This window comes from Centropristis striata, chromosome 3 (assembly GCF_030273125.1).
Source record: "Centropristis striata isolate RG_2023a ecotype Rhode Island chromosome 3, C.striata_1.0, whole genome shotgun sequence".
Taxonomy (NCBI): domain Eukaryota; kingdom Metazoa; phylum Chordata; class Actinopteri; order Perciformes; family Serranidae; genus Centropristis; species Centropristis striata.
Window position 1 is genome coordinate 22,060,216 of NC_081519.1, and position 26,888 is coordinate 22,087,103.

Below are 26,888 nucleotides of genomic sequence, written 5' to 3' on the forward strand. Positions count from 1 at the left end.
CTGCAAATGTTTATGTGTATATGTCTGTGTGTGTGTATGTGTGTGTGATAGTTCATCATGATCACATTCAGCAGCAGATTATTAAGTTATTTGAATTAATCTAATTCATTCATTAATTCATTCATTACCCTTAACCGCTTATCCGCACTTGGGTCGCGGGGGAATTAATCAAATTTTATAGTTATTTTACAGTAATTTAAATTAATCTTATTATTACAGTTATTTTACAGTAATTTAAATTAATCTTATTATTACAGTTATTTTACAGTAATTTAAATTAATCTTATTATTACAGTTATTTTACAGTAATTTAAATTAATCTTACTATTACAGTTAGTTTACAGTAATTTAAATTAATCTTATTAATACAGTTATTCAAATTAATCTTATTATTTCAGCTGAACAAACAGATCTCATCAGGTTTTCGTCTCATGTCTATAAACTTTGTGCAGCAGCACTGATCGGTCCGGTAGGAACCTTCGTGCTGCGGCTGCGCGGTGAGTCGGACGGGTTTGGCCGGAGCACCAGCGGGACAACCGAGCAGCAGCCGTTTGTAGCTGAAGCTGCGCGAGGAAGATGAGCACCAAACAGGTGACCTGCAGGTGAGTCCGTCCGCCTGCCTGCTACCTGCGAGTCAGCCAGACACCTGTCTGTTTGTTTCCCGTCTGCCTAGTCTGTCTGGCGCTCTGTGTCCGCCTGACGGCGGCGGTTTGCATCGAGCTAATGTTTTTAGCCGTTAGCCGTTAGCTCGTTCCGTTTGGAGTTAAAAACAGAAACTCGCCTGATGAGCCGCTTCACTCAGGTACAGCACGAAGTACCAGAAACAAAACAAACAGTCCGGTAACGGTTCACCTTACACACCAACGACCCGGGACCGACCCGGAGCGGAAATACCGGAGATTTACCGGAGAGTCAGATTAACAGGACCAGCTGCAGCTGTAGGGGGCGCTACAGAGCTGAATAAACTAAAACTGAAATAATATAAATTAGAAAATTTCCTCTGGGGAAATTCTGAAAGGGCCACGGGGGCTACGGCCGGTGTGTGTACACTATGATGAGATTCTTCAGAGATTTTAAACAATTAATACTAGTAATGTTATGATACTATATTATATACAAGGAGCACACCTACAACAAGCATTTCTTTTCAAGTATTTATTTATACAGCAACATATTCCCTTTCAACTTCAAAATGTGTGTGTGTGTGTGAGAGAGAAACGTGTATCTGGAGGAGTTTGTGCGCAGAACAGAAAGCATTTTTGGCAAAACCATAATGCCTATAATTGATCCAACTTTACTTTGAGTGTCCTGAGTTCTTCCTGAATAGCTACATTTGTTTTTTGTGAAGAAAAATTAAGAAATGGCTTTGTAATAGCGATCTGAAAAACTGTTAAATACGTTTTTTGTTTTTTTTACAGAAATCTTCCTGCGTTTTTAATAATGGGGCTGTTGGTGGCGCAGCTGTGCGTCCTACGCCCACACTGTAACTCTGACAGCTTTACCAGAGAATTGTGAGTGAGAGTGGAATTTGCGGCCTGGAGCGCAGTTTTCAAATCTTTTCTTCTTCTTTTTTTTTTTTTTTTGTAAATATGTTTCATTGGTTTTTACAATTTTTATCCCACAGAGACGAAAAATACAGAACATATGCATATTACTTCAATTTGCACATACCGGTTAACCAAAACGTACCAAAATACCAAAAAGTGTATTGTTGTGCAAATATGTTGATACAGCGAGTTCCCTATTCCCATCCCAGAACAGAAATTATAACAGAAATTATAATAAAAATAAAAATGCGCAGATCGGATCAAGATCTAACTGGGTCCCAAACATCTCACTAAAAGCTTTAAAAATACTTAATCAAAAGGTGGAGAGGTTCGGACACAACCAGAACATGTACTTTAAGTCTGCTGGCTGACCTCCATCGGGGGCATAATGGGTTAGCATTTGGATAGAGCTTTGCCAGCCTGCCCTTAGTAAAGTGAGCCCTATGTACCGCCTTCAGTTGGATTAAACCGTGCTTAGCAGACGTAGATGAAGTGTGTATCAGCTTTAAGATGAAAATGTTTCAAATCTATTTTTTGACAATTTTTTCTGTCCCTCTACACTCTGCGCGATGATGTCACACACTGTGACATGAACATTCTATGCAATACACACCCATTATAATCTCAGAATTTCTCCAAAAATGATCAGGGTCACTGAACAGGGATTGATGAAAAACTATATGACCTGTCCAAACGTGGATTAATACACCAATACACAAGACTTGTGTCTATTCTTTAAAGTTTAAATGGAGTCTGAAATTATGCTGGAGAAGTAGATGTTTGAAAATCTCCAATTCTTGTTCTTTTTCGCTCATTTTTTTTTCGGCCGTCCCATTCACTTAAATGCAAAATGTTTTGCAGCTTTTACAGCTATTGCTGTAGGGACCAGTGCTCGGTGCGATTGCCCCGTGGCCCTAATAATAAATAAAAAGCAGCTGTTGGAGTGAATCGTGTTCAGAGGCTCAAACTACTGACGTTATATTATTATTGTTATTAAACTATTATTATTACTATTATTTTTATTTTTAATATGATTATTATTACTATTATTATTATTATATTGCTATTATTACTATTGTTATTATCTATTTATATTATATAAATATAAAATCCACGAGGGGGAGAATATCAAAATATAGAAAAAAAAATCTAAATTAAATCAAAGCTGCGAGCAGCGATGAACGGGACCGAGCAGAGTGGAGCCGTCGGGGGCGGCCACGCCGGATCCAGGGATAGTCGGCCGCCATCTCTGATAAGAGTGCACGACAAACGGGTGATGAATAATGAAAGGGGGCGTGGCTAGTGTAAATGGGCGGAGAGAAACTAATTTGGCTGTCTCAGCTGAGTACATTGATACCTCATACAAGCCATACGACAAACGGTTCAGTAGTTATGAAAAGGGGGCGTGTCTAATCAAAAGGGGCAGGGTAATCAATCACTGGTTAAACAGGGACTCTGTCCTGAGTACACTGACACCTCAGTCTTTAGGACAAACGGTTCATAAGTTATGAAAGGGGGCGTGGTTAAAGCATAAGGGGCTTTATGAAATATTGTTATGTAGAACTGTTATGAGATGGACTCTTATGCATGACAAGTTTGAGGCAGATGACATGACAATGTATTGTGAAGATACAGCAACTTCCTGTATCATGGCAAATTATCAATATTCGCCATGGCCCTGCAGCAATACGGTTAAACAATATCTAACCAATCTTCATCAGCAAGCATCAACAACATCTTGAGGCATTTCTGGCCAATTTTGAGGTGGATCTGATCAATCTGATTAGAGCAGGACATCACAATATAAAGCATGTGTAAAACACGCTACTTCCTGTCACCAGAGGGGGGCGCTATGAATATTTGTCAACATTGACATGTGAATTTGATCAGGGATTGACCCTCATCATGCATGACAAATTTCAGACAATTCGGACAAAGTAAGTTATAACAATGTTATGACAATCTCGTGTCTATCTATCTATCTATCTAGCTAGCTAGCTAGCTAGCTATATCTAAAACATGATACTTCCTGTTGCCAGCAGCGGGCTCGATGACTGTGTGTGTCAATATTGACATGTGGATGTGTTCAGGGCTAGACCCACATCACATGTGAGAAATTTGGGACAGATTGGACAATGTATATTCAAGTTATACAGTTTTGTGTTTAACGAAAAAATGCCATATTTTGAAGCCATGCCACACCCACATGGTGTGATGGTCTGCAAAGCTTTTAATAGCTTTTTCAAAGTATTTATGATGATACTGTCTTACTGGGGATTTCCATCGGGCGTGTAGCGGCTGCGGAACGGCTCCGACATGGTTTTGCTCCGTCCTCTGCCTGGCGTCAATTCCCACCGGGCGCGTAATGGCAGCGAAGCTAGCCAGCTGTATACACACGAGATCATGTGATAATCCTAAACGTACGGGAGACTGCAAGATCCCGTGATAAACTGTGTGTTTAAAGTAAACAACTACAACAAACCGCTTACTTTGCTTCTCCGACGTGGAAGATCTGTTGATCTGGCCATCTATCCTTATGAAAGAATGTGTTATGTCGTAAATGATTGTATGCTGTTCCACTTCAACAATCAGTCTCTCATTGTCCATGTCTCTGACCCTCTGATACCCTTTGATTGATTGATTGATTGATTGATTGATTGATTGATTGATTGCTGAACTGGTGCCCCCGGTCAAGATGTAATGTTCATGTGAAGTAGTTTTAGGCTGCATGAACTGTGTATTGTGTTTTATTTTGAAAGGGGGCGGAAGAGTATTACTCCGGCCTCCAGTGGCGTGTCAGTTCGCTGTATTGATACATGATTGGTTGGCTATGCTCGTAGCATACATACCACAGTGTCACAGTAGCTGAGTTTAAGATGCCCGATTATGTGATGCCGACAATAAATGAGGGGGAGAAAAAAGCGGAATATTTAATTGGGCAATAATAGATTATGACAGAACTTTGTCAAACTGCAAATTAGTCTAAAGCAACTTCTGTTTTCAGGTACTTCCTCCACGGTGTGTGCAGGGAGGGAAGCCGCTGCCTTTTCTCTCACGACCCGAACAACAGTAAACCCTCCACCATCTGCAAGTTCTACCAGAGAGGAGTGTGTGCCTATGGAGAGCGCTGCAGGTAACTCTCACCCTGACAGGTCAAACCTGTCCCCCATTAACTGTCGCCAGATTGGGGTACGATAGTTACAACACTCCTTGTTAGTGGTTACATCACTTCCTGTGTGTTTGACTTGTCTGCAGGTATGACCACATCAAATCTTCATACAGAGGAGGAGGGGGAGGAGCTTCAGAGAATCATGCAGGTGTAGCAGGAGCTGGGGGCTCCAGTGGGCCTCCAGTCAGAGGTGGATTAAAGAAGACACTGGTCCTCAGAGAAAGAGGTGGGTCGCACGTCTTGAACTTTGCAGTAGTATAATGGTCAGAGGGACACCTCTTCCTTTGGGTACGTCTCTTGCTTTGGGTACATCTCTTCCTTTGGGTACTTCTCGTCCTTTGGGTACTTTTGTCCTTTGGGTACTTCTCGTCCTTTGGGTACTTCTCGTCCTTTGAGAACGCCTCTTCATTTGGGCACGCCTCTTCCTTTGGGTACTTCTCTTCCTTTGGGCACGCCTCTTCCTTTGGGTACTTCTCTTCCTTTGGGCACGCCTCTTCCTTTGGGTACTTCTCGTCCTTTAGGTACTTCTCGTCCTTTGGGTACGTCTCTTCCTTTGGGTACATCTCTTTCTTTTGGGATGCCTCTTCTTTTGGGGATGGCGCTTCCCTTTTCAAACAGTTCTCAGTGACGTCATCAGGTTACTAATAGAAGTTTTTACAAAATGTGAAAGATATTGTGCACATGTCCAGATCAATAAATATATCTTCCTCAGTCAATGATGACTGACCTAAACACAACCTAAACAACCTTATCTTTAACCAAATCTGTCTGTCCTGCTGTCTCTCTCTTAGTCCTCTGTGCAGACAGTATGTTTGGGGGTCCCGCAGACAGTATGAGGTCAGAGGTCACAGCTCTTCCTTTGGGTATGTCTCTTCCTTTAGATACGCCTCTTCCTGTGATATGCCTCTTCCTTTTCAACAGTTTCCAGTGATGGCTTCTCAGATGGTTCTGTGGAAGAAATCATCTGGCAGTGTCAGGCTACTAATAGAAGTATAACAAAATGTAAAAGATACTGTGTAGATGTCCAGATCAATAAATATATCTTCATTGAACCATGACTGATCTAAATACAACCTAACCATCTTTTCTTAAACCATGTTATCTGCTGTCTGTCTCTCTCTCAGTCCTTGGTGCAGACAGTATGTTTGGGGGTCCTCCAGACAGTTTGAGGTCAGAGGTCACGGCGGCAGCGGCAGCATCTCCTCACTCTTACGTGGAAGCCATCAGAACGGGTCTAGACGCTTCAGCACAGGAACAAGGTCAGATAAAATACTATTTTTGATTGTTGTCTGTGATGTGATCAGCAGTAAACGATGTCCTGATCAATGAACAAGTTTAATAACAGTTGATGTGTGTTTTATGTTTACCTGTGCTTTCTGTAGTTCCTCCCCCTGTGGCTGGGGCTTACCAGGACCTCCCCCAGCTGTGTCCCTACGCTGCCGCCGGACACTGCTACTACGAAGACAACTGTACGTATCTCCATGGGGACCTGTGCGAAGTTTGCCGGCTGCAGGTGCTCCACCCCCACGACCCTGAGCAGAGGAGAGCTCATGAGAAGGTGTGCATGTAAAGTATTCAGACATACACACATCACACATTGGACTGGACCAACACCTGAGACTGGTTTGACGGGTCTGGTTCCATGTTGGTTTACCTTTAAAACCTGTCCGTCTCTTTCTGCCTGCCTGTCTGTCTGCAGATGTGTCTGCTGGCCTTTGAGGCCGACATGGAGAAGGCGTTTGCAGCCCAGTTGAGCCAGGACAAGGTGGGTTCAGTCACTCACTGCTCTGGTTATCATGTTGCATGTTGACAGAAACAGTGACTGCTGTTGTTGTTTAGGTGTGTTCCATCTGTATGGAGGTGGTTGTTCAGAAGCTGAACCCGTCGGACCGCAGGTTCGGCATCCTGTCCTCCTGCTGTCACACCTTCTGTCTGGCCTGCATCCGGCAGTGGCGCTGCACCAGAAACTTCAGCAACAAGATCATCAAGTAAGAGACTGGACATACTGGACCAGAGTCCAGGGCAGGGTCTGTGAGTCCAGGGCAGGGTCTGTGAGGTCTTTCTCTGTCTGATGTAATGTCTCTCATTCTCAGGTCGTGTCCAGAGTGTCGAGTTGTCTCGGAGTTTGTCATCCCTTCAGTCTACTGGGTGGAGGACCAGGATGAGAAGGACCACCTCATAGACCTCTTCAAGTCTGGAGTCAGGTGAGCTACCTGTGTGGATGACGGAAGGAAACAAATTCTACAGTCTTTATAATCACGTTATCCAGAATGAGTTATGTCTCTTAGGGCTTCTGTAGAATCTTTATTGTCTAACTTTTATCTTGGACAGTTTTCAAAGATGCTCCAGTTCAGACTGACTTAAGATCTGATACAGTGGTAAACAAACTGGTGTTATTTTCTGTCTCTGCAGTAAGAAGCCCTGTAAGTACTTTGATCAGGGTCGAGGTTCGTGTCCGTTCGGAGGGAAGTGTTTGTATCTTCACGCCTTCCCAGACGGAACCAGAGCAGAACCTGACCGGCCGCGGAAACAGCTGAGCTCCGAGGGGAACGTCCGGGTCAGAAACCAAAGATGTAGTTGATCAGCTCAATGCTGCTCAGTTTTGTAGATTCTAAATGTTGCCTTTGGTTTTTTTCAGTTCATGAACAGCGTCCGTCTGTGGGATTTCATCGAGGAGCGTGAGCAACGGCCGGTCCCGCCCCTGCCGTCCCTCGATGACGACATCACAGAGCTGAGGGAGCTCTTCATGCAGATGTCTGGGCCGAGTAACGACGGGCCAGAGACTCCGCCCGCCGCAGACCAGTAGATACCTGACCGCGTCCACCGGTCATCATGGTAACCAGCAGCTGTCCGGGGAGTCTTGGCACGCTGCCATGTTTGTGGACATGTCAATGAAATATTAAATCATGTGATTACTCTACAGCTCTCTGGTGTGTTTCAGTCTAAATCCATCATGTCCACAAGTTCGGTGGTTGTTCAAATATTATTGCCATTTTATTTATTGTGTAAATAAGTAAATACAGTCACTGTAAAGTCATTCTGTAGTTTTGTGTTGAATTCATCTTCTTTCTTTACTACTTTTAGTTTTCTTTCACACAAATGCTTCCCCAGAACTCCTTTAACCACCATCCTCCTACAACCTCCCCAAACCTCCACCAACTTCCTCCAACCTCCCCAAACCTCCTCCAACCTCCCCATCCTCCACCAACCTCCCCAAACTTTATCTAACCTCCCTAACCCTCCACCAATCACATCCAACCTCCCCAAACCTCCACCAATCACATCCAACCTCCCCAAACCTCCTCCAACCTTCACCAATCTCATCCAACCTCTCCAAACCTCCACCAATCTCCCCACACCTCCTCCAACCTCCCCAAACCACCTCCAACTTCTACCGACCTCATCCAACCTCCCCAAAACTCCTCCAACCATTACCAACCTCCCCCAGCCTCTTCCAACCTCTCCAACCCCCATCCGACCTCCTCCAACCTCCCTAACCCTACTTCGACCTCCCCAAACCACCACCAACATCCTCAAACTTCCAACCTCCACCAACCTCGCCAGACCTTCTCCAACCTCCCCAAACCTCCACCAACCTCCTCAAATCTCCACCAACCTCCTCAAACTTTCAACCTTCACCAACCTCTCCAAACCTCCACCAACCTCCTCCCCAAACCTCCTTCAACCTCCTTCAACCTCCCCAAACCTCCTCCAACCTCCACCAACCTTGGGACGCTGTGTCAAATGTAAATAAAACACTGATAGTTTGCTAATCCTTTTTGAAACATTTGTTACGCCCTGGCCTAGGGTAACCAGTGCACAGCATAAATGCTCACTGCCCCCTCCCCAACTCCCAGAGACGAGCGTAAACCGATAAGCAGTCCAGTGATTTATTGTTCACAACAATTAATATTTTGCTTCAGGGTGAGCAACAGCCAAAACAACAAACAAAACATTTCTCATTTTAAATCTTACTGACCTGAAAATAAAGGTGTAAAATAAAATACAGGTTTCTTACCTGACCTCCCTATACAATAACAGGAGAAAACAGAGATTAAACAAAAAGGCAACCCACCCCTACCTACCAGGACTGCAACAATTAACTTAAATAATCTTTTTTAATAAATAATACAACAGAGAACAAAGATTAACCACTACTGACAACAGTCAACAAACATTTCCCACAAAGTCATCTGGCTGGGAGTCAGACAAAGGGCCAAGAGAGAGAGAGGCGTCCACAGCAGCAGTCCTTTTAAAGCTGTTCAATCAGCCGCCTCCAACCACCACCTGGGAAACAGAAAGGAGAGGCAAAGAAAAGAAGCGGCACCTCCTCTCGCAGGGAGGAACACCTGCACCAGGCACTGCAATGTACAAAACATAGGACCATATGACCCCTGGTCATAACACATTATATTGAAAACTTTACAAACACAAGATATTTCATGTTTTATCAACCTGATGGATGTTTGTTAAGTTCCGTTTATTTTGAATTTGATACAGCAACACATTTCAAAAGAGTTGGGACGCTGAACAGTTGTTACATTAGACAGATGAACTGTATGAGAACCCACGAGTCTCCTCTTTACTGACATGCCCACTTTATGTTGGTAACCCACGAGTCTTTACTGACATGCCCACTTTATGCTGATAACCCACAAGTCTCCCCTTTATTGACGTGCCCACTTTATGTTGATAACCCACGAGTCTCCTCTTTACTGACATGCCCACTTTATGCTGATAACTCAAGCTGAGACTCTTGCGGATTCAGTGAGCCCAATGTTCTTCATGTGTGATGATGTTAGTGAGTGAAACTTGAGCTCAGTGTATAAAATGAGCTGCTGTGACCTCTAGGATAATCACAGCCTCATGGAACTTTACAACAACAAACTTGAGCATTCAGAGGACGGATGGCTGACACACTAGATTCACAATAAGGGGCTTTCTCAGCAGGCAACACAACACAAGAGCTGACATACAATTGCACAAAATACACAAATCTACTGAATGTAAAATGTCTGAAATTGTCTTTGGAGTTTAAACATTTTTATGAATTCTCCAGCAGTCAAAAAAGGTTAAATTTATCACTCAATCTGTGTAACAAATGGTATCAACACAAATATTACTGCAACAACATGAGACATAGTTGAGCAAACACCTAAACACCCCCTCTCCCCCTCCCACAACCCTTATAAAAAAGGTTGCAGACTTCTAAGGGTCTACCAGAGCATGAAGCCAACATAAGCTAAGCTAACAGGGCAGCATGCTAACCTGAATGAACGAAACCCTGTCCGGGTGTCAGTGAGTCACAAACTTTGTGTTGTGGAGTTGTTGGTACAGCTCGGTGCTCTGACGGCTCTAATGACTTTAATCCAATCAGAGCATCTTAACTCCTCTCAGCTGAGAGCAGAGAGTCAGGAACAGGTGGCTCCTGGGCTCAGCTGCTCTCTGCGCTCACTTCTGCTCTCGTTTGGTGTTATGAAGCTGCCTCGCAGTTCGGCGGGCTAACGGACCCCAGTGCCCAGGCTGTCAGGCTGCCAGGTGGCAGGGGGAGGAGGAGGAAGAGCCGAGGCTGCTGGGAAACAGAAGAAGAACTGTGTGAACCTGCTGGGAAGAATGGGAGCTGCTAATGGAAAGAAGGTCAGTCACTGGTTTAATTTGTCCTCTGCAGTCTTAGGTGGGTGCATATATGAAAAAAAAACACCTAACCCTAAAAACATTCTACCAAAAGGTTTCTCAGCTGTTTCTTGTAGTATTAGATGTCCTTAATAACATACTAAAAGTTTGCCAAAATCTGACCACTAGAAAGATGTCATTTTCAAGATGGGCAGGAAGCTACCGACACTAGGCAAAGCCATTATGAGAAAGGAGAAATAATTATTATTTCTGAAGGGAAACTGTAAAGTGACTGTGGTGCAAGGTGCTCATACAGGAAGGCTCACTGGAACTGCACAGATCTTTGTGGTTGTAAATGTTATAAATAATACGAGTGAAGCTAATAAAGTTCAGTTTAATTTATGTGTGTTATTCATTTTTCAGAATATATGTACAATATATGACTTATATTAATGAGTTGGAAATTACGTAAATACACGGCCAAAATGAACATATCCACTGTATTTGATGAAACACTCATCTACTGATATTCTCAATAGCTTTAAATGTTTTCTTGACGCAGAAAATGTAGATTTTGACACCAAGATTGACCTTCAGTGACTTGGAAGATATATTGGTTGTCATAGATTTTATATGGCTGCCATCTCCGATCCACAATCTCAATGAAGTGACTCCCATCAAAAATTGAAACTTATGGTGATGGAGAGGTGTGGAAAAAATGTGGAGCTTTATTCCGACGTGTCCCCTTTATTTAGCTCAGCCTCTTGACTAAATGGAGTAAGGGTCATTTTAAAGACCTGGTGGCCATTATTTTGAAAATGGGGCATTTCTTGGAGTCAAAAATTGGTAAACTTTTAGTATGTTTTTAAGTACATCTGATATTACTGTAAACCACTGAGAAACCTTTTTGTTAGAAGTTTTTTAGGGTCAAACCATATTCACACCTGACTATCTGAAGTTAGTTTGTTTACAGTCCAAAAACAGGAACAGCTGATTCTCTCAGCATGTTGTTCACCAGTTAAAGACTCACTGGTCTAGCAAACGGTTTGTTTCTAAAGGTGTGACAGCATCACTGAGAGGTTTAAGGTGAAGACTGTAACATTACAGTCATAAATGCAACAAACCTTGAACACCAACAGAGAACTCCACACATTGAAACACAGGCTGACAGGAGCTGAGATCCTGCTGCTGTAACATAGAAACTCTTCAGAGACTCAGTCTGACTCAACTTTATCTTCAATCAAAGTAACCCCTTAAAGTCTGAACCATGAAATAATTGCCAGAAAATTCTTTTTTTTTTTTTTTAAACCGGAGAACTGTTTACTGAACCTGCTGACAAATTTAATATACATATCAATTTGCATATAATAATTCTAATTTGTATATTTAATATACTGCAACTTTATGTTGCTATATTAAATGCATAATGAATTAAATGCAACAAATTTTCTAAATACTTATCATTATCATTATCATCAGTCCATTAAATATTCCTATTGAAGTAGCAGTAACAATTTTTTTCAGGGAAAAAAATATCACCCTGATGATGTAGAGGTCTCAAAAACTTGTGTATCATTTATGATACATTGGGCTATATAGGGTTAAAAACGCTGATCAGCCTCATTGACGAGCCACTAACAGCTCTTAAATCTGTCACAGCTGCTTTTCTGAAGTCTTTTTCTTTCTCCTCATTTGTTCAGTTTGTGATCAACATTTCCTTATGTTTCTCCAGTTTCTTCATTTTAAATCCAGTTTAATATTCCCCAGTTTTTCATGGAAACAGGAGAGATATAATCTGGACAGGCCCAGAATATATAATAGTAAATAATAATAAATAATAGAAAATTATCCTCAGACTCAATAATGAAAATTAAGAGTGGCGATGTAACAATGTTCAACCAACACGAATCACTGTGAGGCTTTTCAACTTTAGACAATAAAACCTCCTGCCTGAGATGACTTCTTCTGAACTACTGAACATTGTTACAATCATTTCATGGAAAGAGGTAAAAAAATAAAAAAATAATTCAAACTGTATGGGCGACCGTGTATTCATATTCATATTCATTTTTTACATATATTATGAATCCATTGTCACCCATACAGTTTGGTGTATTCATATTCATTATATATATATACTCGGACTTCATACCTCATTCACTAAAGTATCACACACAGTAAAGTAAATGATGAATAATGTTTCAGTCTGAAACACTTTATTTATTCTAGAAACTGTTCAGTTATAGTTTATTTCCATGCTTTATTTCTTTAGAGGGACAAAGATTCCGAAGTCAAAATGTTCAGATATAAATAACTATTTACCATTTAGTCACTTTTTTAAACTCATAATGGATGTAAAATTAATTAAAAGTCTCTTGGAGATACTATGGGCTGTAACAGGTCAGAGGTTGTGTGATGAGAAACAGAATTTTCTTCAGTGACTGCTGACTGCATCCAAACTGCCAGTAAACAGTCAGCAGATCCTGTTCATTCCTATGAGATGTGGTGTTTCTCTCCTGAGAGACAGAAACAAGCTGATCGTCTTACGACTCACAAACTGCTGAGTCATGACTCAGGAAACTTGTTTTTATTCCACTGAGAGTTTCACTTCTTTACTGCAGGAAAAAACTCAAAGCACGTCTAACGTGAACCACAGAACCTCGACCAGAAGATAAATATGTGTTATGAGGCGACACACACACACACACACACACACACACACACACACACACAGACACACACACCTGTTGCAGGGTGTGTTTGTTGCCATGGCGACCAACAGCTGACGGGGGGGTCAGCTGTTGGTCTCAGATGAGGTCACATGTCTCTGATATCGACTCATCAGACTATTTTTAGTTCCAGTCAGCTGCAGATGGAGTAAAAGCTCCGTCAGATCAACAAGTCTGAGGTCCTGAGGAATCCGACAAGTCCATCAGTCGATCGGTCGATCAGGACTCTGACCAGGACTCTGACCAGGACTCTGACTAGGACTCTGACCAGGACTCTGACCAGGACTCTGACCAGGACTGACCCAGGACTCTGACCAGGACTCTGACCAGGACTCTGACCAGGACTCTTACCAGGACTCTTACCAGGACTCTGACCAAGACTCAGAGAAATCAGGACTCTGACCAGGACTCAGAGAACCCAGTACTCTAACTAGGACTCTGACCAGGACTCTGACCAGGACTTAGAGAAACCAGGACTCTATCCAAGACTCTGACCAAGACTCTGACCAGGACTCTGACCCACAACTCTGATCCAAGATTCTGACTAGGACTCTGACCCAAGACTCTGACCCAAGAATCTGACCAGGGCTCTGACCCAAGACTCAGAGAAATCAGGACTCTGACCAGGACTCAGAGAACCCAGGACTCTGACCAGGACTTGGAGAAACCAGGACTCTGACCAGGACTCTGACCAGGACTCTGGCCCAGGACTCTGACCAAGACTCAGAGAAATCAGGACTCTGACCAGGACTCAGAGAACCCAGGACTCTGAACAGGACTTAGAGAAACCAGGACTCTGACCAGGACTCTGACCAGGACTCTCACCAGGACTCTCACTAGGACTGACCCAGGACTCTGACCAGGACTCAGAGAACCCAGTACTCTAACCAGGACTCCGACCAGGACTTAGAGAAACCAGGACTCTCAACAGGACTCTGACGCAGGACTCTGATCCAAGACTCTGACCAGGGCTCTGACCCAAGACTCTGACCAGGACTCTGACCAGGTCTCTGATCCAAGATTCTGACCAGGGCTCTGACCCAGGACTCTGATCCAAGATTCTGACCAGGACCCTGACCCAAGACTCTGACCAGGACTCTGACCCAGGACTCTGATCCAAGATTCTGACCCACGACTCTTATCCAAAATTCTGACCAGGACTCTGACCAGGACTCTGATCCAAGAATCTGACCAGGGCTCTGACCCAAGACTCTGACCAGGACTCTGACCAGGTCTCTGATCCAAGATTCTGACCAGGACTCTGACCCAGGACTCTGATCCAAGATTCTGACCAGGACCCTGACCCAAGACTCTGACCAGGACTCTGACCCAGGACACTGACCCAGGACTCTTATCCAAAATTCTGACCAGGACTCTGACCAGGACTCTGATCCAAGAATCTGACCAGGGCTCTGACCCAAGACTCTGACCAGGACTCTGACCAGGTCTCTGATCCAAGATTCTGACCAGGACTCTGACCCAGGACTCTGATCCAAGATTCTGACCAGGACCCTGACCCAAGACTCTGACCAGGACTCTGACCCAGGACACTGACCCAGGACTCTGATCAGGACTCTGACCCAGGAATCTGAACAGGACTCTGACCAGGACTCTGACCCAGGACTCTGATCGGGACTCTGACCAGAACTCTGACCAGGACTCTGACCCAGGACTCTGATCCAAGATTCTGACCAGGACCCTGACCCAAGACTCTGACCAGGACTCTGATCCAAGATTCTGACCCACGACTCTTATCCAAAATTCTGACCAGGACTCTGACCAGGACTCTGATCCAAGAATCTGACCAAGGCTCTGACCCAAGACTCTGACCAGGACTCTGACCAGGTCTCTGATCCAAGATTCTGACCAGGACTCTGACCCAGGACTCTGATCCAAGATTCTGACCAGGACCCTGACCCAAGACTCTGACCAGGACTCTGACCCAGGACACTGACCCAGGACTCTTATCCAAAATTCTGACCAGGACTCTGACCAGGACTCTGATCCAAGAATCTGACCAGGGCTCTGACCCAAGACTCTGACCAGGACTCTGACCAGGTCTCTGATCCAAGATTCTGACCAGGACTCTGACCCAGGACTCTGATCCAAGATTCTGACCAGGACCCTGACCCAAGACTCTGACCAGGACTCTGACCCAGGACACTGACCCAGGACTCTGATCAGGACTCTGACCCAGGAATCTGAACAGGACTCTGACCAGGACTCTGACCCAGGACTCTGATCGGGACTCTGACCAGAACTCTGACCAGGACTCTGACCCAGGACTCTGATCCAAGATTCTGACCAGGACCCTGACCCAAGACTCTGACCAGGACTCTGATCCAAGATTCTGACCCAGGACTCTGATCCAAAATTCTGACCAGGAGTCTGACCAGGACTCTGATCCAAGAATCTGACCAGGGCTCTGACCCAAGACTCTGACCAGGACTCTGACCAGGTCTCTGATCCAAGATTCTGACCAGGACTCTGACCCAGGACTCTGATCCAAGATTCTGACCAGGACCCTGACCCAAGACTCTGACCAGGACTCTGACCCAGGACACTGACCCAGGACTCTGATCAGGACTCTGACCCAGGAATCTGAACAGGACTCTGACCAGGACACTGACCCAGGACTCTTATCCAAAATTCTGACCAGGACTCTGACCAGGACTCTGATCCAAGAATCTGACCAGGGCTCTGACCCAAGACTCTGACCAGGACTCTGACCCAGGACTCTGATCCAAGATTCTGACCAGGACCCTGACCCAAGACTCTGACCAGGACTCTGACCCAGGACACTGACCCAGGACTCTGATCAGGACTCTGACCCAGGAATCTGAACAGGACTCTGACCAGGACTCTGACCCAGGACTCTGATCGGGACTCTGACCCAGGAATCTGAACAGGACTCTGACCAGGACTCTGACCCAGGACTCTGATCGGGACTCTGACCAGAACTCTGACCAGGACTCTGACCCAGGACTCTGATCCAAGATTCTGACCAGGACCCTGACCCAAGACTCTGACCAGGACTCTGATCCAAGATTCTGACCCAGGACTCTGATCCAAAATTCTGACCAGGAGTCTGACCAGGACTCTGATCCAAGAATCTGACCAGGGCTCTGACCCAAGACTCTGACCAGGACTCTGACCAGGTCTCTGATCCAAGATTCTGACCAGGACTCTGACCCAGGACTCTGATCCAAGATTCTGACCAGGACCCTGACCCAAGACTCTGACCAGGACTCTGACCCAGGACACTGACCCAGGACTCTGATCAGGACTCTGACCCAGGAATCTGAACAGGACTCTGACCAGGACTCTGACCCAGGACTCTGATCGGGACTCTGACCAGAACTCTGACCAGGACTCTGACCCAAGACTCTGACCAGGACTCTGATCAGGACTCAGTGAAACCAGGACTCTGACCCAGGACTCTGACCAGGACTCAGTGAAACCAGGACTCTGACCAGGACTCTGACCAGGACTCAGTGAAACCAGGACTCTACCAGAACTCTGACCAGGACTTAGTGAAACCAGGACTCCGAAGAGGGCTCAGTGAAACCAGGACTCTCACCAGAACTCTGACCCAGTGGAATCAGGAATCTACCTGTATCTGTTTTCCGTCTCAGTCAGGTGGTTTTGTTGCGGTCTGTGTGAGGAGCGGAGCCTTGTCGTCTGTCCGTCAGGATCTGATGAACACATTCTGAATGCATCTCAGCTCAACATCACTCAACAAAACAAACTAAATAAACAGAAACAAACAAAACACAAAAAGTTACAGAAGCACCACACGACAATTCTACTTCTTAAAGAATTTGTCACTAGCACTTCTTTCTGCACTAATGGCTCTTATCGCACTATACCTCGATTATTTGCGTTTTTTTCCTGTAAGTCGCTTTGGATAAAATCGTCTGCTAAATGGCTAAATGTAAAATGTAAATGTAAATGACAAACAGGATATTTGATAAAAAACTACAGAGAACCGGCTCAACCAATCAGAGCTCAGCAGTCAGACAGCTGCTTATTAACACCACAGAAGAAGAAGAAACAAACAGGATCTGAAACATGACAAGTCTTTGTTTACAATGAGACTGTGTGTGTGTGTGTGTGTGTGTGTGTGTGTGTGTGTGTGTGTGCTGCTTCAGGAGTTAAATCCAGATTGAAGCAGATTAAGACCAGAGAAAATCCTGCAGCTAAAAATACTCAAACAGAAGAAGAAGAAGATAGTATATATATATATATATATGTATATATATATATATATATATATATATTGGGCTATCACAAATTCAGACCCTGGTTGCCATGGCAGCCAAATGGCTACCAGCAGTTGATTAAACATTCCTTTCCCATTGGGCCCAAGTGCAATAATATAATGGACATATTCTAGTTATACCCTGAGAACCAATTCAAATACTCAATCACACTTTTACAGACTTTTACAAAGTAATTGGTCATCTCATTTTATCATAATGTTATTATATTGTGCCATAAATCAGTAAAAACTGTTATATCTTTTGGCATTTTTTGTCATATGATGGATGCTAGAGCAAATGTGTTATGATTGTGATGATTTTTTAAAGTAACTACTCACTTATATATGTGTTATAAAATGTATGCACTTTATTTTGCATTTTTACAGACACCTCCATTCAATTTAAAGCATTTCCAGTTTGAGTATTAAAGGTACAGATCACCCGTGGGTACAGGGACGTTGGAACTGTTTTCTGGGAGGGGGGGCTGTGGACCTCAGAGCCTCTACGGGGGTCAAATTCTTTGGACATTTTAAAGTGAAATGCATCACTCTGGTGCACTTTGAGAGCAAAATTAAGAGGATCAATTATCTAATAAATAACCTAGCCTGTACACCCCTGCTGAACATATGACAAGTCTGATGCTTTGCCAAAAGTGGACCTTCTCACAGTTTCTATTAAAGGCTTTTATCAAGGTGGGAACATTGATGACATCAAAAATGTCATGATGAACACTCATTATTGCCAAATGGGTGAGTCTCTCCTGCATCATGGACAATGATTGGGACCAACAGGGAGAGCTTTACGAGCCTCTGCACCTCCGACAGCATGCTTTGGGTTTGTGGCTTCAGGTCCCTGGAGAGAAAACCACAGTCTTGATGGTGGTGACTTCTCTGCCTTTGCACATATCTCCTACCATTGCCAACTCCAGGCTTAGCCTCTCCGGCTTGTTCTTGATAGCTGACCTGCACACGATGCTGTGACAGTCTGAATTGTATTAAAGCCACTGCCACTCTTTGAACCAGGTGGTCTTGCATGAGCCAGTGAAATTCTCCCCGGTGAATTTTGGGGCAGGGAATCATAATTATCTGGCCATCTGAAGGACACTGCAACTGCCTTTTGATTAGCCTCAGGAAGGAAGGAGAGGAACATAGTAGGCCTACTACAGAATAGGTCTATCTGCTGCGACCCCTGTAGCTGTCGGCCTACTGGCACAGATCTGTGAGGTACTGCTGGTGCCGTTGTCAAAGTGAAGTTTCTGCATCTCTCTCTCTCTCTCGCTCTCTCTCTCTCTCTCTCTCTCTCTCTCTCTCTCTCTCTCTCTCTCTCTCTCTCTCTCTGGTGCTAACTGAAAGGGGAGTTTGGAAAAGAAATTGTGAATCCACTTTTGGGGCATTACTGAACAGCTAGCCTAATACGCTCCCACTTGCTAGCAAACATGACCGACCTCACAATCTGCACACACATCAACAGTCCAGCCATATGCAACAGTTATGACAATGATGCATTGATTAGGCGCAGAAAACATGTTTTATATATTCAATTATTATTATTTAAATTGTGGTGAAAACTGGGACAAAGTATATTTATATATTTATCTTTATTTATCCTCTATATCATTGCAATGTAAGTTTATTTTACATTGATGTTAAAAAGCAAAATTTGGTAGTGAATGCTGAAAGCAGGGACATTTTAGTGTTAAACCGGTGTTTTCAAATAGCTTTAGTAGTGTACATAATGGTGTCACTACATTTACTACAACAGTGTAACATGGCCTATGTTAATACGCAATTGTACTTGTAAGTGCTACATTTAAAACCCTTTTAAGTTTCCGCCCCCTTGTATAGGGAATTGGAGGAACAGTAACACTAAAGTGGTGTACATCATCTGAAAGCTGTGAACCTGAAGATTAATTTGAGATGCAGCTCAGCACTGTGAATATTCAGAATGTTAATATATTTTTATATATTATATAATATATATATATATATATGTATATATATATATATATATATATATATATCCATCCATCCATCCATCCATCCATTTTCTTCTGCTTATCCGGGGCCGGGTCGCGGGGGCAGCAGGCTAAGCAGGGCATTCCAGACGTCCCTCTCCCCAGCCACAACGTCCAGCTCCTCCTGGTGGACCCAAGGCGTTCCCAGGCCAGGAGAGAGATATATTCCCTCCACCGTGTTCTGGGTCTTCCCCGGGGCCTCCTACCAGTTGGACGTGCCCGGAACACCTCTAACGGGAGGTGCCTGGGAGGCATCCTTACCAGATGCCCAAACCACCTCAGCTGACTCCTTTCGACGCGAAGGAGCAGCGACTCTACTCCGAGCTCCCTCCGGATGTCTGAGCTCCTCACCCTATCTCTAAGGCTGAGCCCAGCCACCCTACGGAGGAAGCTCATTTCAGCCGCTTGTATTCGCGATCTTGCTCTTTCGGTCACTACCCAAAGTTCGTGACCATACGTGAGGGTTGGAACATAGATGGACCGGTAAATCGAGAGCTTTGCCTTCCGGCTCAGCTCCTTCTTCACCACGACGGTCCGGTACAACGCCCGCATCACTGCTGACGCCGCACCAAACCGCCTGTCCATTTCTACCCTCACTCGTGAACAAGACCCCAAGATACTTGAACTTCTTCGCTTGAGGCAGTACCTCTCTCCCCACCCAGTGGGGCAGTCCACCGTTTTCCGGCAGAGATCCATGGCCTCAGACTTGGAGGTGCTAACTCTCATCCCAACCGCTTCGCACTCGGCTGCAAACCGCCCCAATGAGTGCTGGAGGTCCCGGCTTGATGAAGCCAAAAGAACCACATCATCTGCAAAAAGCAGAGATGCAATTCTTAGGTCACCAAACCGAATCCCTTCCTCCCCCCGGCTGCGCCTTGAGATCCTGTCCATGAAAACCACAAACAGAATCGGAGACAAGGGGCAACCCTGGCGGAGGCCAACACCCACTGGGAACGTGTTTGACGTTGTGCCGAGTATGCGGACACAGCTCTCACTTTGGTTATATAGGGACCGGATAGCTCGTAGCAACGAGCCCGGTACCCCATATTCCCACAGTACCCCCCACAAGACTCCCCGAGGGACACGGTCGTAGGCCTTCTCCAAGTCCACAAAACACATGTAGACTGGATGGGCAAACTCCCATTCCCCCTCCAGAAGTCTCGCAAGGGTAAAGAGCTGGTCCGTTGTTCCACGGCCAGGACGGAAGCCGCATTGTTCCTCCTGAATCTGAGGTTCGACAATCGGCCGGAGCCTCCTTTCCAGCACCCTGGAGTAGACTTTTCCGGGGAGGCTGAGAAGTGTGATTCCACGGTAATTGGAACACACCCTCCGGTCCCCCTTTTTAAAAATGGGAACCACCACCCCGGTCTGCCACTCCACTGGCACTGTCCCAGACCTCCACGCGACACCGAAGAGGCGCAAAGAGAGCCCAACAGTGTCCAGAGCCTTCAGCATCTCAGGGCGAATCTCATCCAGACCTGGCGCCTTGCCGCCGGATAGCTTTTTGACTACCTCGGCGACCTCTGCCAGGGATACTGGTGGGTCTTCCCCTGAGTCTTCAGACTCTGCCTCCTCTACAGAGGACGTGTTGACTGGATTGAGGAGTTCCTCAAAGTGTTCTTTCCACCATCTGACGACATCCGCAGGTCGGGTCAGCAGGTCTCCGCCCCCGCTGAGCACAGCTTGGGCCAAGCCCTGCTTTCCCTTCCTGAGACGCCCGACGGTTTTCCAGAATCTCTTTGAGGCCGACCGAAAGTCCTCCTCCATGGCCTCCCCGAACTCCTCCCATACCCGAGTTTTTGCTTCAGCGACTGCTGCAGCTGCAGCCCTTCTTGCCGAACGGTACCTATCTGCTGATTCCAGAGACCCCTCGGTCAGCCAAGACCGAAAGGCCTCCTTCTTCACTTGACGGCCTCCCCTGGTGGAACCCGCTGGTGTCCACCAGCGGGTTCTTGGGTTGCCGCCAAGACAAGCACCGACGGCCTTCAGGCCACAGCTCCTACCAGCCGCATCAACAATTGAGGCTTTGAACATGGCCCATTCGGACTCCATGTCCCCAGCCTCACCCGGGATGTTGGAGAAATTCTTCCGGAGGTGTGAGTTGAAGACCCTGCAGACAGGGGCCTCCGCTAGACGTTCCCAGTTCACCCTCACTACACTTTTGGGTTTGCCAGGTCTGTCCAGCATCCTCCCCCGCCACCTGATCCAACTCACCACCAGGTGGTGATCAGTTGACAGCTCTGCTCCTCTCTTCACCCGAGTGTCCAGAACATGCGGCCGCAGATCTGATGACACAATAATGAAATCGATCATCGATCTTTGGCCTAGAGTGCTCTGGTACCAGGTAAACTTATGAGCAACTCTATGTTCGAACATGGTGTTTGTTATGGACAATCCGTGACTAGCACAGAAGTCCAATAACAAAACACCACTCGGGTTCAGATGGGCAGGCCGTTCCTCCCAATCACCCCCCTCCAGGTACCGTCATCGTTGCCCACGTGAGCGTTGAAGTCTATATATATATATATATATATATATATATATATATAATATTTATATATTTTTCTTTCTCAAGTCCATTTCCTTGCTCAACTATGTCCCATAAGTTTTTGCAGCAATTTTGTGGTTAAAGCATTTTTCTAATATCAAGAAGATGTATAAAAATGATCAAAACCCCTTCAGAATATTACATTAATACACCAAGAGCTTTGGAACAACAGAAAAATCCATGCATTTGGCTTCAAAAATGTTAATCATTCTGGAGATTTCTGTATTTTCAATGATTGGATAGCAATTACTTCTGTTGTTGTTAGTAGTGCTGAGAAACCACCAGCCCCACAGCAACCAGGGTTTGAATTTGTGATGGCCCAATAACCAGTTTTGTTCCCAATATATCTATTAACACATCTGCCAAACAGGTTCTTTTATCACAAAATGAACAATTTTTATGATATATTTAACATCTTCTGAAAGCCCTTCACAATGCTGTGATTATTCTAGAGGTTACATTAGCTCATTTTATACAGTGAGGTCAAGATTCAAGAAAATCTCTCATAGGCTCTTATGGGAACTGACATCATCCATCTCTCACTGGAACCACAAGGATCTCAGCTTTCCAGTGATGGCCAATTTAAATCTAAATTTAAAGCCTGTTTAGGGAACCCAATGTGCACAAATATTCAAATATAGTTGGGAAAAAAAAACTTTTAATGCATGAGAAAAATGATGTGGGGTTTGTCTTAAACTGCATGTTATCAGCATAAAGTAGACATGTCTGTAAAGAGGAGACTCATGGGAACCCAGAGAGCCCATTCGTTGGGATAGCATGATGCCAGAGGTCAAATGACCACTTTGAAAATCATCAATCGTCATGCTAAATTGCAAAAATCCTAGCAAAAATAAAATAGCCTCACTTTGCAGCCTTATTACGTCAACTTCCCGATATGATATCCTGGCATGCTTTTTACCAATGGATTCCTTAGACCTTTTAGTTTCATAAGATATATATGAGGTGAAAATTAGGCCTGCTACAGCCCAGTGAGCCCGGCGGCTGGCAGATGAGTCCAATGTACCGCGGGCGGAACATCGGAACGCCAAGGGATTCCATTTATTACTGTAACATTCAGAGGCAATCTCAACATTTCGTTGCATTTTCTTTATTGTTTTACATTGTCATAATATATATTTCACTTGAACTTTTATGTAATTAGTATTTGTGGTGTTGAAAACGTGTGAACAGCAGCTTGGGGGCGGTCCAGGTTCTATCTACCTGTAACAGACAGGCCGTCATTTTCCAAAATGGCCGCCATGGTCATCGGATTGCGAATATGCGATGATCCAATATCTAGTCTTTTTCTAAATATATTAACCTATATTTGTACCAAATTTGGTGCTTTTATCACAAAATGAACAATAGGTTAGCTATGCCGACCCACTATATTTTATATATATATATATATATATATATATATATATATGGTTGGTTATTCCGTTTCAAAACCAAATCGGAAAACCAAACAAACAGCATAGTTTTTCTGTTTTTTTTTTGGGGCATTGTTTTGCTTTATTGAAAGTGACAGATTGAAAGGGGGTGATAGAGGGGAAGACATGCGGCAAAGGGAGCTCAGGCCGGATTCGAACCCGGCTCTGCCGCAGCAAGGACTCAGCCTACATGGTAAGCGCTCTACCAGTGTGAGCCACCGGGATGCCCCTCTGTTTTTAAACCAGAACAGAAAAACTGAAAACTGAAAAACGGTGTTTGTCAGCGTTTTGGCATTTGCTTCTCCCGTTAGCATCGAAGGCAGCATTAGCTGGCTAATAACGTAAACTAATAAACTACTGTGAACGCTAATACTTGCAAATATACAAATGAAATAAAAGAGAATTTCATTCACCAACAAACTGGAGCATGGGCTTTTTGTGTAGCAGTGGAACAGCTCACCACACAGCAGGTGGTGTTATTAGTCCGATGTTTGCCTGTAAAACTCTCCGACAGCCAACAGGTAAAGGTTCCAGTGAATTAGCTGCAGTGCTAGCAGCTACACACAACTAGCGGCTAGTGACAGAGCGCTCCGTCCCTACTTTTCCGGTCATGGAGCAAACAAACAAAACAAACAAATGTCGTTTTTTGTTTTTTGTTTTTCTGTTCTGGTTTAAAAACAGAAAAACGATGCAGTTTGTTTGTTTTTCCCACTTGGTTTTGAAACGGAATAACCAAAAAACGAACCATACACAGATTAAACAGAAACAGAATAAACAGAAACAGAATAAACAGAAACAGAATAAATAGAAACAGAATAAACAGAAACAGAATAAACGGAAACAGAATAAACAGAATAGATAGAAACAGGATAAACAGAAATAGATTAAACAGAAACAGAATAAACAGAAACAGAATAATCAGAAGCAGACTAAACATAAACAGAATAAACATAAACAGAATAATCAGAAACAGAATAAACATAAACAAAATAAACAAAACAGAATAAATAGAAACAGAATAAACAGAAACAGAATACACAGAAACGGAATAAATAGAAACAGGATAAACAGAAACAGAATAAACAGAAACAGAATGAACAGAATAAATGGAAACAGAATAAACAGAAACAGAATAAATAGAAACAGAATAAACAGAAAGACAATTAACAGAAACAGAATAAACAAAACAGAATAAATAGAAACAGAATAGACAGAAACAGAATAAACAGAAACGGAATAAATAGAAACAGGATAAACAGAAACAGAATGAATAGAAAAAATAGAAACAGAATAAAGGTGTTACCAGAGATCAGCAGGCGGCACCGCCAGCAGGAGGCGCCATGTCACACTAAACCAGCACGGCTGAGCTCCATCCCCTCATTGGTCCACAGACAACATGCGGCCTTCACTTTGTTTAGTTTCATGTTTAGTTTACTTTCATGTTTGAAGTTTAGTTTTAGTTTTGAAAATGAATATGAGAAATCATCATCATCATCATCATCATCATCATCATCATCATCATCTTTATCAGATCTACATGATTATGATGTCATTGTTTATTTTTCTGTCTGTAAGCTGTTGTTATGATCAATAAACTCAGAGATGTGACTTCTACATATTCAGACTTACTGGGAACAGTTCAGACTGCATCTAGTAAACAACACCTAGAGACCAGTAAACAACATCCAGAGACCAGGACCCACTCCTCCAGCTCGGGGTGGGGGGGTGGGGGGGACACAGTGGGGCCTTGTCACCATGCTGCAGCCTGATGAAGTCTCTTAGCAACCAACACAAAGTCCATTCAGCCTGAGAGGACCAGCAGACCTGCAGAGGGGGAACAGGGGGGACGGCAGGCTCAGTTTGTAGTTCAGCAGGACTTGCATTGTGGGTCTCTGACCAAACAGGGTCTGAGTTTGTTGATTGTAAAAACAGCTGAAATATAAAGAATTACATCATCATCAGATATATTTATGATCTGGTCTCTGCGGTCCTGGTTTATGCAGGATCTAGTCTCTGCTGGTTCTGGTCTCTACAGGTTCTAGTCTCTGTAGGTTCTAGTCTCTGCAGGTCCTAGTCTCTGCAGGTTCAGGTCTCTGCAAGTTCTCGTCTCTGCAGGGTTCGAGTCTCTGCAGGTTCTAGTCTCTGCAGGTTCTGGTCTCTGCAGGTTCTAGTCTCTGCAGGTTCTAGTCTATGCAGGTTCTGGTCTCTGCCGGTCCTGGTCTCTGCAGGTTCTAGTATCTGCAGGTCCTGGTCTCTGCAGGTTCTGGTTTCTGCAGGGTTCTAGTCTCTGCAGGTTCTAGTCTCTGCAGGTTCTGGTCTCTACAGTTTCTAGTCTCTGCAGGTTCTGGTTTCTGAAGGTCCTGGTCTCTGAAGGTTTTGGTCTCTGCAGGTCCTGGTCTCTGCAGGTTCTAGTATCTGCAGGTTCTAGTCTCTGCAGGTTCTGGTCTCTGCAGGTTCTAGTCTCTACAGGTTCTAGTCTCTGCAGGTCCTGGTCCCTGCAGGTCCTAGTCTCAGCAGGTTCAGGTCTCTGCAGGTTCTGGTCTCTGAAGGTTCTGGTCTCTACAGGTTCTAGTCTCTGAAGGTCCTGGTCCCTGCAGGTCCTAGTCTCTGCAGGTTCAGGTCTCTGCAGGTTCTGGTCTCTGAAGGTTCTGGTCTCTACAGTTTCTAGTCTCTGCAGGTTCTGGTTTCTGAAGGTCCTGGTCTCTGAAGGTTTTGGTCTCTGCAGGTCCTGGTCTCTGCAGGTTCTGTGTGTAAAATAAAAGCACCTCTTCTTCTTCTTCTTCTTCTTCTTCTTCTTCTTCTGTGGTTTCAGAAGGCATACAGCATCGACCACGAGCCTCCGGTAAAGCAGCACTGCGGCAAACATGGAAAACGACCAAACCGAGGTGAGTTTGTCCCTCTCAGGCTACCTTACAGCAGATGGAAACTTTTAGCCTAGCTTAGCACAAAGACTGGAAGCAGATGGAAAGTGTTAGCATATCTTAGCACAAAGACTGGAAGCAGATGGAAAGTGTTAGCCTAGCTTAGCACAAAGACTGGAAGCAGATGGAAACTGTTAGCTTAGCACAAAGACTGGAAGCAGATGGAAACTGTTAGCCTAGCTTAGCACAAAGACTGGAAGCAGATGGAAACTATGAGCCTAGCTTAGCACGAAGAGCAAGGCACCTAGCTCCCCGGGTGCAGTAATGTGCTGCCCACTGCAGCACCTTGCATGGTGTGTTCACTTGTGTGTAAAATATCTATAAAGTAAATGTTTACGAAACGTTTCACCTCTATGCAGACAATGCCGTTTTCCTCCTCATGAAGTTTATCTCACTTCATCTAACTTCAACTCACTTCATCTCTGTTCATCTCTGTTCATCTCTCTTCATATCTGTTCATCTCTGTTCATCTCTCTGCATCTCTCTTCTTCTCTCTTCATCTCTCTTCATCTCACTTCATCTCTGTTCATCTCTGTTCATCTCTCTGCATCTCTCTTCTTCTCACTTCATCTCTGTTCATCTCTCTGCATCTCTCTTCATCTGTCTTCATCTGTCTTTATCTCTCATCATCTCTGTTCATCTCTCTGCATCT

At 44.4% G+C, this 26,888-nt stretch overlaps 1 protein-coding gene across 2 annotated transcripts; it reads left to right on the forward strand.

Annotated features, from left to right (window-relative positions):
• The first annotated feature begins 497 nt into the window (after positions 1–497).
• mkrn2 (makorin, ring finger protein, 2) lies at positions 498–7,638 on the forward strand. Of its 2 annotated transcripts, XM_059327555.1 has the most exons (12): positions 562–602; positions 1,419–1,511; positions 4,552–4,680; positions 4,803–4,942; positions 5,508–5,579; positions 5,841–5,975; positions 6,099–6,274; positions 6,416–6,481; positions 6,556–6,704; positions 6,810–6,920; positions 7,129–7,273; positions 7,355–7,638. In XM_059327555.1, the coding sequence occupies exons 1-12, from the start codon at positions 577–579 to the stop codon at positions 7,520–7,522; spliced, it is 1,410 nt and encodes a 469-aa protein (XP_059183538.1). In that variant the 5' UTR covers positions 562–576; the 3' UTR covers positions 7,523–7,638. The 2 variants fall into 2 exon arrangements, with proteins under 2 accessions (XP_059183546.1, XP_059183538.1); XM_059327563.1 differs by lacking the exon at positions 1,419–1,511 and having other exon boundaries at positions 498–602.
• Positions 7,639–26,888: the final 19,250 nt, after the last annotated feature.

Bases quoted from the DNA above. Each gene is read 5' to 3' on its own strand.
- mkrn2 (XM_059327555.1), top strand. From the start codon at position 577: ATGAGCACCAAACAGGTGACCTGCAG. The intron at 4,681-4,802 runs GTAACTCTCACC...ACTTGTCTGCAG, and splicing joins GCCTATGGAGAGCGCTGCAG to GTATGACCACATCAAATCTT. The intron at 6,705-6,809 runs GTAAGAGACTGG...TCTCATTCTCAG, and splicing joins TTCAGCAACAAGATCATCAA to GTCGTGTCCAGAGTGTCGAG.